Below are 12,608 nucleotides of genomic sequence, written 5' to 3' on the forward strand. Positions count from 1 at the left end.
TAATAAATATTAAATTTTATTTCTTAATAAATAACCTCATTTATTATATGATTTATATATGATTTTAGAATACATGTTAGCTTTTGTAAGTGATTTTATGTGAATTTAGAATAGACTATGGAATATTCTCAATAATATTACTATATAAAGGAAACACAGGCACTATACGAGCCATTTACATATATTTCAATTAATATGGAAAACAAGTGCATATTTATACCAAAACTTATATTGGATTTTTTTAGTTTTTTTAAATGCGTGTGCGTGTAAAACAATAAAATTTGTACAAAGAAATTATGGGGTTCTTCTCTAAAGAAGTTGTTACTCCGCCCCATATAGAGTGTCATTATGGATGTTTTGCATTATAACTGACATGGTTCAAACGATGGATCTGCGACAGTGAAACTACGGGTTTTAAGAAACACTTGTCACTACATTGTTCTTTTCCCAAACAATGCATCGTACTATGATAGTTTAGCCACGAGTTGCATCATTGTCTGGGAAACGCACCCCTGGTTGACAAAAAACAAAAAACAAAAAAAAAAACGTCTGTTTAAATAAAATCGTAAAAAACAAGTGTAGAGGTCACGACTATGCTTAATAGTGAGTAATAGCATTTCCACTCACAATGCAAAGGGAACTAAATGATTTGAATGAATCAGCTGTGTAGCCTTCAGAAAACTACTTCTCGTCGAGGCTAATTGGGGAAAAATCTTCAATATCCCAGGGAGCATAAAAATTGGAGGTCATGTGTTCTGATGAGTCCAGATTTATCCTGTTAGAGTGATGGGTGCATCAAGGTAAAAAGAGAGGCAGATAAAGTGAAGCATCCATCATGCCTAGTGTCTAGACACATAAGCCTGTGAGGGCAGTGCAATGATGTTGAAATGCTGCAGCAATGTTGGGTGCCCAAAGAATTAGGTCAGCTGACTACCTGAATGACCAGTTGATTCCATTTTTTTCCTCTGATGGAACGGGCATATTTCAGGATTACAATGACAGGACTCATCAGGCTCAAACTGTGAAAGAGTGGTTCAGGGAGCATGAGAGATCATTTATACACAGACTGGACTTCACAGGGTTCAGTACATAACCCTATAGGGAATCTGTGGGACATTCTGGAAAAGACTTTGAACAGCAGTCTAACTCTCCCATCATCAATACAAGATCTCTGTGAGAAATTAATGCAACTATGGACAGGAATAAATGCTGTGACAGCGGAAACATATTGAAACGATAACATAGCAAATGTGAGCCATAATCAAAGGCAGTCCAATTGAATATTAGAGTGTGTAACATTAAATTTATTTATTTTTATTTTTTAAATGGGCAGCATATTTTGTGGCCATATTTTGCAATGAACAGTGTAAAAAAATCTCGCTTATGAAATTCTGCACTATGCATTACACTAAAAACAATTTATATGGGCTACTATTTTAACAAACATATTAAATTTAGTAATGTTCAACTTAATTTGTTTAATTTCAGCCCAAATAAATTGTTTAAAACCACTTACCTTAAAAAATGTAATAAAATACAATGAATCATCTTTGAATAATTTTTTTGTTCAGTGCATGTAGTAGGTATTTTAAAGAAGTTTAGCACAAAACTATTGTAGAAGTGTGTTTTTCCAAATAACTATATTGGAAGGAATCCAAATAGATAAACGTAGCAGTATTTAATTGAAGAGCTAGTGTATAAATACCATGTCATTTAATGTGTATAAATACCATGCAACATTTAATAAGACACTTCTAGTGTGGTGCATGAGTTATTAGATTACTTTAAAACGCATATGTGTGAAATTGCCTCACAAAATAATGTTTCAGTTTTAATTCATTGCTTTGATAATGAGTGATGTACACTTCATAAGATGCATTCAGGCTATTTAAATGTTTTGGATAGCAGAACATAAAAAAGACTATTAGTTTTGCTATGCTCATCAGATTAATGGACATTCAGACCCAATTAGCTCAAATAGGAAGGAGACAATTTGACATTCTTACTGAAGCTCTGAGCAATTAGAGCCAAACACAATCTGCGTCATGGGTGTCTATTTTCTAAGGTCACTTTAATGTTTTATTTTTATTTGATCTTAACGCATTATCTTCACATTATTTCATTTCTGTATTATTATAACATATATTTAAATGAAAAAAGACAGCATTCCTGTTTAACATCTTTTAACAGAAAAAAAAAATATTTGGAAAAACTTGGTAAAAAAAGTGAGGTTGATTTGCTTTTCAGAGGTGTATGGTGTAATATAATATTTTGTAAATGTATCATAGTAAGGTTTCCTTGTTTTAGTGATAGTGATTGTTTTCTAATGTCATATAACAGTTTCTGGAAAACAAGACAAAAATATTCATAATGTACATATTTTGCAGTGAGTAAACAAAAAAAATTTTTTTTTTTTTTTTGGTCTAAAAGCAGAACATAGTGGTGCAATAAAATCACTGAAAGTGCAAGAACTGACATCTTTGTTAAATGTCATAAAAACCCATGAGAGGTTAGCAGCCAATCAGTACAATCTGAAGAATCATAAGAGATAAACAGAAAAAGTTATATTTAGCAATTCCCTTCATGTATTATATATAATAAATCTATGTACTGGCACAAAAAAAAAATTAATCTGGGGCTTTTTTCCCAATTAAAAAGCATAGTGTAAAGGCTAGCATGTAATGTACTTCCAGTGCCAAAACACAATCTGAAAAAAAAAAAAAACAATTCTAAGAGGCACTTTAGCAGAAGCAGAAACAAGTGAACAACAAAAAATATATATAATCTACTAATTTCAAATATAAGTGCAACTTCATAGTCCGTGTGCTGCCTGCTTTCAGTAATCATTTCAAGCCTACCTTTCATACAACAGTTCTTTTAGATGTCCTGTTGTGATATTTGGGTGTAGTGAAGTAATGCTGCATTCACACCAGACGCAGAAGAAGCATCAAGCGCGAGTGATTTACATGTTCATTCAATGCAAAGGCGTAAATAAACATCCTGTGGCGCAATATCCACGAATGAGGAGGCGCGAATGATGCGATTCATGCAAATGAAGTGGTGCGAGTAGAACAAAGTAGAAAATTTGTACTTCTGCGCATAACAAAATGCAGCGTTAACCAATCAGGAACTTGCTCTTTGATTGATTGGAGTGATTATGATGTAGTGCTTGTTGTTAGGTGTCCAGGAGTAAAATCCTACTGCTGACACAGACAACAGTTCATCAAACTGGGCTCGGCTCAGTCAGAAGCACCGCTGAATGCTTCCATCATCCAGGTATAGTTTCTGAAGGAGTTGATGAACTCACAGACCTGGGTGCACCTCTGAATGGATTTAGTGGACTTAGACACGGCTCCAAACAAACTGACGCTTCTTTTTAGTCCTTCTAAAGCAAATAAACACAGCTATTCTCTCAATAAAGTCCATGCAGACAGAAGCCTCACCCATGATGCTAATCTGCGTCTATTGCTCAGTAAATTTCAAACGTGAATGAAGCTAATTTGATGCACAAATGAAGCGAGTAAACTCAAGATGTTCACACATCTATTCACACATGAATATCGCGATTTATGCACTTGTACCGCGTCTGGTGTGAACACAGCGCAAGTCTTAGAAACTTGATTCAGGCACTGCCTTCTTTCTGCCCAGTGAGTTTGTGCTGTAGCGTGTGCGTTGTAAAGTGCTCTGAGAGCCCCTGTCCCCTGTCACGCTCTGTGGTTGGGCCACCGATGTGCCGTTTCTGTGTAAAGATGCTGTTCTTCTTAAGCCTAGATCAGTTTTGCTTTGAATATTGGATGAGCTTTGTGAGCGTTTGATGTCTGAGGAACCACGACTCACCTTGCCATTTGCCAGTTCACTTCCGTGCCTGCTACCATGGTTCATAGTACTGACTTTACCTTCTGGATTTCTATTATGTGTCCCGTTGGAGAGGGAAACTCCAGATGGGCTCTTCACCCCTGAATCAGCCTTTTTGACAGAATCATTATCCCGAGACTTCCGAAGGGAATCCTTCTTGATAAAGCCACCTTTGAGAAAAGCGAAGACATCATGACGTTTAGTCTCCTGCCCTTTTTTATGTTTATCCTCTGATTGGTCACGCTTGTCACTCGACTCATGCTTCTGTGCTGTTTCCCAGCCACTTGGAGTACTACAACTGGACTGGATCCCTGCTCCAGAGCTCTTCCTGGAGTGTGATTGGTCCGGTTTAGATTTTCTGCTGCTCCGTCTGGTCAAGGTCCCTTCTTCTCTTGATCTACTGCTGCTGGCAGGTTGTTGGCCCATTGCTTTCTCTGAGCTACTTCTTTCTTGACCCTGTGGTATTTTCAGATATTCTGGAGGTCTGAGGCCACTGTGGCTGGAAGATTTGGCTGTTTTTTTTGCATCGTTGTCTTTGTCTGAAGGTCGAGTCATTAGGGAAACAATAGGGTCTTTGGTACATCTTGGTCTCCTCCCAGACTCTAAATACTCCACCAGTTCTGCAGGAGACTGCTCAGAAGCCGGCACAGGTTTGTGGCGGTCTTTATTTCCAAAAGACCATCGCAGTGGGAGCACTTTAGTCTTGGTGGGACTTCTCATGCTTACACTACGACCTTGGATTCCTCGCACAAAAGGTCTGCTTTCAAACCCACCTAAAGACACTGGCATAAAAGCAAATATTCAGAACATGGTGGAAGACACTTGTCCACAACAACAAATGAAGAAATAATTATTATGAAATCTATTTAAAAGGTCATTGAATTCTGGTTACAATCACAAGAAAATAACTTTGTGGTTAAACTGACCTCTTTCCTCAATTGAGGGTTCATTTTTAAAAACTGGTGACTCTGGGGAGTCAGCGATGGAAGAAGGGCATGTTGTAGAAGACCGTGAAACCATACTTCCTCTTTTACTGTCACCATTCAAACGGATGAGCCAGTGATCTGACATCGAGGAGCTGGTGGAACCTGCACAAGGAAAGAATCAAGACACTTTAATGACTGATCCATGTTTCTAGACATAGGCAGAGAGTGTGCTGCCCCTCTCATTGCCCCTTGATTTTTTTGAAGTACTGTATTATGGCTTTAATGATCACCAAGTCACACATGCAGCATGCAATGGCATCTAATCCAGCATTTAGGATGAACTCAGTCACTCAAAAAAAGAGAAAAGTTCTTTAGAGTTACATTTAGCAAGCCAGTGTGTCATATATTGTCTGAACTATGTTTTCCAACTCCTTCATAGTTATCAACAAAACTAATTTACCTCATTTGGTGATCATCTTTGAAAGCCTTCACTGGTGGTGTTCATGTACAGTAAATTATTATTCTTTATAATAATAGCTTTCATCCATTGGCAACGATGAATTACCACAATTCTTCCATTCATCGTTCATGTATAAACACTGCATCAATATTTTTAAATCAAATCAATTCAAAAATGAAATGGAGTCAATAAGTATGAACCCCAAAATACTCCTGATTAGAGGAATAAGGGGCCATTCATTCATTCATTCATTCATTCATTCATTTTCTTGTCGGCTTACTCCCTTTATTAATCCGGGGTCGCCACACGCGGAATCAACCTCCAACTTATCCAGCAAGTTTTTACGCAGTGGATGCCCTTCCAGCCGCAACCCATCTCTGGGAAACATCCACACACATTCACACACACACTACGGACAATTTAGCCTACCCAATTCACCTGTACCACATGTCTTTGGACTGTGGGGGAAACTGGAGCACCCGGAGGAAACCCACGCGAAGGGAGGGAGAACATGCAAACTCCACACAGAAACGCCAACTGAGCCAAGATTCGAACCAGCGACCTTCTTGCTGTGAGGCGACAGCACTACCTACTGCGCCACTGCCTCGCCAGGGGCCATTCAGATATCGCACAAATATGGAATGATGCACACTTTTTTTCTAGGCATGTCAACAGTACAGCCAGTTAGAGAAAACATCTAAATGATTCAGAATTATGCAAACTCACTATAAGTCATGTGACAAGAAACAACCAATCAGTTTTACACTCTCACTGGAGCATGAGCCCAGAAGCACGATGAAATTAAAGGAAGCTACACGCCTCATGCTTTGAACGTCATTTTAAATACAATAGGAGATAAAGAAAACTGGCCTATGAATTCACAAACCATTCAGTTATTCAGTCGCAAGGGCTCTGCCAAGTGCCCTCACAGGATCTCACACAAAATAAACTGATAGCTGCTTACACCCTCCACTGCACGCACTATGATAAACATATAAATGTAATCTTTTCTTAGAATGGCTTAACTTAAGCTGTAAAAATACAAGAAAAAATCTAATATTTTAAACTACTTTATTTGTTGCAACAACATCCAAAAGTAGATGTAAATTTAACATTTTTAATTTCCTTCTAATTCTCTTAAAATTAATAATTGTGTTGTTTGAAATGTTGCTTGTGTTAATTTCATTGGTGTTGCAGTATTATAAGCTTTAACACAGAACTTATAAAGGACAACTTATACATACTTTCCAACAACTTTTATTCCAACAGCTTTTAATTTTCCATTCTTATTTAGCTGAATATTATTAAAAACAAATACCATTTTGTATTATCATGTATACAACATACAGTAGGTCCAAAAAAATATTATAACATGTATTAACAAACCTAACATATCACGATGCATCAGAATAATGTAACACTGTTTGTTATATTAGACCTGTCTCACTTGCCTCTGAGCTATCATACCTGAACTGTCTCCACTGTCTCCCAACTGCTCTTTTCAAATGTCCAATCTGCATCATTGTCATGGTCACTTAATCCTATCTGATGCTCACTTTCATCTGCAAGAAGAGCCAGTTCTGTCCTTTTCTTCTTTCCCTTGCCATGGAACATGGTGTTCACTGATTCACTGTTCCATGTATTCATATCTAATCAAGTAACATTGCCATTAAAATGTGATTTTATCTATAATGCAAATGTAATTAACATGACTAATCAACATTATATTACTAGTGTCAATGTTGTTATTGTTACAACTTAAAAGGTTACAGCTGATCGTGCTAGCTTGCTAACCTATTCCACATGGCAACACATACATTTTATAAATGTACAAAAACTTTATTTCATAAAAACATTTTTGAGTGATAAATATGTCATGATGACATAACAAAGATGATGTCTCCGATTTCTTTGTGGATGTCACATGAGTTGATCCTTTGCTGTTATTGATGCTTTTGTTTGCATTCAGCAACTACTCACATTAGATTAGCTAACTGCAATACATGTGACCTAACCACAGCACATCCTTGGCTAAACTAAAGTCTTCTCTTTCCAACAAAAAAAATTAGATTGTTTGTCTTAAAGAGACAGCGGCAGAGAAGTGAACATAAAGAGCATGTTGCCAGAGGGTTAAAGATTCCAATAGTTTTAAAGTTCAAGTTTTGTCCTCTCATGACTAGCTAAATGTCATAACTAAATGTCATAATGTCATGATTAGACCATGTGTATCACAATGTTGTAGCCTATTATTCTGCTTGTTACCCTCTACCGCATAGTGGTGCCGTGTGACAACATGATATTTATGTTAATTTCTCTACCACTGTTTCTTTAAGACCACAGTTCAATTTCTTTTTGTTAGAAATAGAAGACAATAGTGTAAGATAGTGTAGCCAATGATGTGCTTTGGTTAAGTCACATGACCTGCAGTGTTTCTCTGTGGCGCGATTTCTGACAGACTCGGGTTCATTGTGAGTAGTTGCTGAATGCAAATGAAAACGTCAATAAAAACAAAGGTTCAACTCATGTCAGAAACACAAAAAAATCTGAAACATCACCTTCAATAAGTTATGATGGCATATTTACAACTCCAAAAAGGTTTTTATCAAATTAGTTTTTCGTAAATCAATCAAATGTATGTGTTGCCAAATCGTCCCCTTGGAATTATAAGGTTCTATCTGCGTTCTAAATAATTTCGAGATATTGAGCTTTAAAGTTTTTGCAATCCATATAGCAAACAGTATGTGTGTAACATTTGTTTTTTTGAATAAAGAGTCTTAAAATGTAAACAACTTTATAAAAAAAAAAAAAAAAAAAACTCCCATAATGTAAATAAGTTGTCATTTAATAAGAATATGTCAATAACTCAATTTTGACAAAAAGTCAGATAGAACTTATAATTCTAAGGTGACGAAATGGCAACACTGTCCAATGGTGGAATGTGCAATATTGCAATAGGTTAGCTAGCTAGTAAGGTCAGCTGTGATCTTTTTGTTGTAACAATAACAACATGAATTCTAGTAATATATTGTTAATTAGTCATTCATCATTCATTCATTTTCTTGTCAGCTTAGTCCCTTTATTTATCTGGGGTTGCCACAGCAGAATGAACCACCAACTTATCCAGCACGTTTTTTTTACGCAGCGTATGCCCTTCCAGCCATTTCTAGGAAACATCCACAAACACTCATTCACACACACACTCATACACTATGGACAATTTAGCCTACCCAATTCACCTGTGCTGCATGTCTTTGGACTATGGCGGAAACCAGAGCAACCGGAGGAAACCCATGCGAACGCAGGGAGAACATGCAAACTCTACACAGAAATGCCAACTGAGCCGAGGATCGAACCAGCGATCCAGCAACCTTCTTGCTGTGAGGCGACAGCACTACCTACTGCGCCACTGCTTCGCACCGTTGATTAGTCATATGTTAATGAAATTTGCATTGTGGATAAAATCTCATTTTGGCAATACTACTTTTGATTAGATATGAATACAGATAACAGTGTATTGGTAAGCCATGTTTTATGGCGAGTGAAAAAAGACAAAGAAAGAACAGGCTTTTCCTGCAGATGAAAGTGAGGATAAGATGGCTTTTAGCAACCATGAGAATGATGCAGATTGGATATTTGATGAAAGCAGTGATGGAGATGGTTTAAGTAATGTACCATCTCCATCACTGATGGAGGCAGATAAGACAGAACTAGTATAGTATACAGTATAATATATACTGTAAAAACATTGTTAGCTAGTAGCTACATTATTCGGGTGCATCTACATAAATTAGAATTGTTTTATTTGTTATAATATTTATTGGAGAAAATATGTATACTTTCTGTATGTTGCATACATGATAATAAAATTTTAGGTTTGTTTTCAATTCAGCAAAAAGAATGGAATAAATGAAAGCTGTTGGAATATCAGTTGTTGGAAAGTATGTATAAGGTGTCATTTATTATTAAGTTCTGTGTTTAAGCTCATAATACTGCAACACCAATTCAATCAAAACAAACAACAAAATTATTAATTATAAGGAAAGTACTAAATAAGATTTTTTTTATTGTAGATCCACTATTGGACATTGTTGCCACATGGTAACATTTCATAAAGTACCTTAAAAAATTTTCTATTTTTTTTTTTTACAACACTTCAGGTTAAGCCATTCTGAGAAAAGCAAAACAATCAAATATATATTTTAATAAATGTATCATAATGCATGCAGTGCATTTGTGGCCTCAATGTGTTATGCTGCCATCCTGTGGGGGGTTTGTTTTCTCTCTCTTTCCCAATCATGAGGTCACACACATGTTGGTAATTACATGGCTGGGGCATGCAGCAGTGGAGGACAAAGAGAGACTGTGTCAGACACTACCTGGCTGAGGCTGCTTGCAATTGATTCTCCTGCCCCAGACAATCTATTGTGCCATTTATCATTTCTATTTTTGATTTTGGTTTAACTTTATGAGAGCAATAGGGAGGCGGAAGCCAGTTTTTGTTTGCAACATTTTTTTCTCCTGCTACAGAGGGAGCAAGGTATGATCTGTTTTTTTTTTTTTGAGAGATTAAAAAGTTGCTTCTGTAATCTGTTAGATCTTTTGTTTGTTGTTTTGTTATTTATTATTTATGAATCTTTAAATAAATGTTCTTTTTTGGACTTTGCACTTGGTGTGAATAATTGTTGGAGTGCTGGAACAGGAGAAAGGTGGTGATTGCTGGCTGCACTTACCTTTTGTATTTTTATTATTTAGTTCAATCAATTTCTCAAACCTGGCCTCTAATTATTATTTTTTTTCTTGGGCTAAATTACTATTTCTTTATTCTGTCCTTTGTGTTCTTGTGTTGTATATTTTCCTAGCCCTACAGTGAGGCACATAAAAGTATTAAGCAGAAAGTAATTTGTTACAGTTGAATGGAAATCTCTGTCCAAAACCACTACCGTTTACAGGCAATGGAAAGATGTCAGTATACTTCTATTTTACCCAAATCAAGTTCAAATAGAAGTTACAAGGCTTTCCAATAGTAAATATTGCAGATCTGTCAAAAAAGCTTCATTTGAGGTGGTATTTGCAAAGCATTTAGTTCCCATCAACTTACACTGTTTATTATTTTCCTAATGCTTAAATACAGTAAATAAGATATTAACCTTAATTTATTCATTTTCCTTTGGCTTAGTCCCTGTATTCATCAGGGGTTGCCACATCAGAATGTGCCCCACCAACCCGCCACCCAGAACTGGAAAACATCCATACACTATAGCCAATTTATTTTATTCAATTCAACTATACCCCATGTCTTTGGACAGTCGGGGAATCTGGAGCACCCGTAGAAAACTAGGGCTGTCAAAATTAATTGTTTCTTCGGTGCACCGCGATGAAGATGGGAACAATTTGACATCGGTTCAGTAGTAGATCATAACCAGTTATTACGTTCTACTGATGTCATTTATCTCCCATGTTGTGGTAGAATACTATGGCGAAGGAGGCAAGGGTGAGTAAATAAACCGCTCTTACTACTTAAAAAGCAGATAATTGTGCACAGTTCACTGCTTGTGAGTGTGCTGGACAGGGAATACAGCACGAGCTGCTATTTCAATACTAGGGAGAAATGCTGTAAAACTCCATCTCTGCCTTCCCCTCTCTCTCTCTCTCTCTCTCTCTCTCTGGTGCATGCTGGGAGTGTGATGTGTAGCTGAGTGCGTGTTTGAGAGCGTTGAGTGATTGCTTTTTTTTTCTCTTTTCTGATTATTCTTTTATTTTCTTTTGCTTTTTTTCTTTTGTAGTATATACGGTGTAGAGAAAGTTTTTCCCGTACGGATAACTTAACAGACGCCGGTATGGCATATGTTCAAGTTCAAGGAGCGTGCAGGTGTGTGGCAGACCCTGGAGTGACAGTGGAGGATATCCTCCAGATAAAAGGAGAAAAAGTCGGTTTTAAAAACATCGTCTCGGCTTCGCGGATGAACAAGGCCGTGGTTGTGTTTTTAAAATCTGAATCACTAATAAACAAGTTAACTATGAGCGGAATATGGGTAAAAGAGGCGTTTGTTCCGATAACCCCTCTATCTGCTCTAGCGACAAAAGTTACCATCTCAAATGTTCCACCTTTTTTAAGTAAGAAGGCCATCCTAAAAGAAATACAACCTTTTGGTAAGATTGCTAGCCCTGTTAAAGCGATTCCGCTCGTATACAAAAATGCCGCACTGAAACATGTTCTGTCTTTTAGGCTGCAGGTTTACATGTTTTTAATCTCCCCAGAGCGCACATTGGAAGCATCCTTTCGCATCATTCATGAAGAGAGCTCCTTCATGATATATGCCAGCAGAGAAAGTATGAGGTGCTTTGAATGCGAAGATTTGGGGTACAAATGTTTTCTTTGCCCTCATAAAAATCTCTTTTCCCAAGCTGAGAAGAGTAACGCGGACACATTGAGAGTTCAAGGGACAGACGAAATGACAGGACAGCAAGAGGTGAGTGAGCTGGATGTTAATATTACTGGCAATGTGGAGAAACATGGCTGTAGTACTGATGTAGTAGTGATGCAGATGTGAGTAACGCTAAATGTGATGAATTTAAAGCTCAGAGTGATATTGAAGTTGTGTGTGAGGGTGCCACAGGACAGGAAGGTGGTTCAAAGGAAAGTTTTGATGATGAAATGGAGGGGTTGTCACAATGCACTGATGATAGACTGAGAGAAGATGATGATCAATGGTCTGAGGTTGTGAAGAAGGCTGATGGGGATCTATAAACTCTAGATCAAATTAATTCCTTTCTGGATAAAACAAAAGGAAAAATCGGTTTTGAGATTTTTGTGATTATTTTCCTGATTTAGACAAACTTGTCTCTTCAGTTATGTCTGTCAGGAAGAAACATAATTATGACGAGTTGTCTCAACAGAAGCGATTTCGTCTGAGGAAACACTTAACTAATATACGGTCAACTGGAAAGATAGGAAAAAAATCTAAATAATTATGATGTTTAAACTACTTTTTTTCCTCTTCATTTCCCTCTCTCTCTTTTCTATATGGAAATCTTGAGGGTGGGTTCTTTAAACACAAATGGTTTAAGGGATGAAAAGAAGAGGAACCTATTGTTAGAATCCATAAGGATAAAGCAACTAAATGTTTTTTTTTGCAAGAGACCCATAGCAATTCTAATAATGAAGCTTTATGGGGTTTGTGTTGGAAAGGGGAGAAAGTGCTTAGTCATGGGACGAACCTTAGCGCTGGTGTGGCTATATTATTCTCCTCTGCTCTAAAAGTTCAAATTCTAATGATAACTGAGATAGAGCTAGGTAGATTGGTAGCTGTAAGAGCCAAAATTAATGATCTTTCATTCCTGTTTATCAATGTCTATGCTCAAAATAA

General features: G+C 36.9%; 1 protein-coding gene and 1 long non-coding RNA gene across 3 annotated transcripts in view; both read right to left on the reverse strand.

Moving 5' to 3' along the window:
- Positions 1-12,608, reverse strand: part of LOC147843513 (uncharacterized) — a 721,012-nt gene that overhangs the window by 37,916 nt on the left and 670,488 nt on the right. The window lies entirely within an intron of this gene.
- Positions 1-12,608, reverse strand: part of usp43a (ubiquitin specific peptidase 43a) — a 177,747-nt gene that overhangs the window by 2,494 nt on the left and 162,645 nt on the right. The window contains 2 exon segments of one of the 2 annotated variants that reach the window (NM_001442042.1): positions 89-4,637; positions 4,782-4,943. In NM_001442042.1, coding sequence (NP_001428971.1) covers positions 3,610-4,637; positions 4,782-4,943 — 1,190 coding nt within the window. In that variant the 3' untranslated portion in view covers positions 89-3,609. 2 annotated transcript variants of the gene reach the window in all.

Source organism: Danio rerio, chromosome 6 (genome assembly GCF_052040795.2).
Source record: "Danio rerio strain M-AB ecotype USA chromosome 6, GRCz13ab, whole genome shotgun sequence".
Taxonomy (NCBI): domain Eukaryota; kingdom Metazoa; phylum Chordata; class Actinopteri; order Cypriniformes; family Danionidae; genus Danio; species Danio rerio.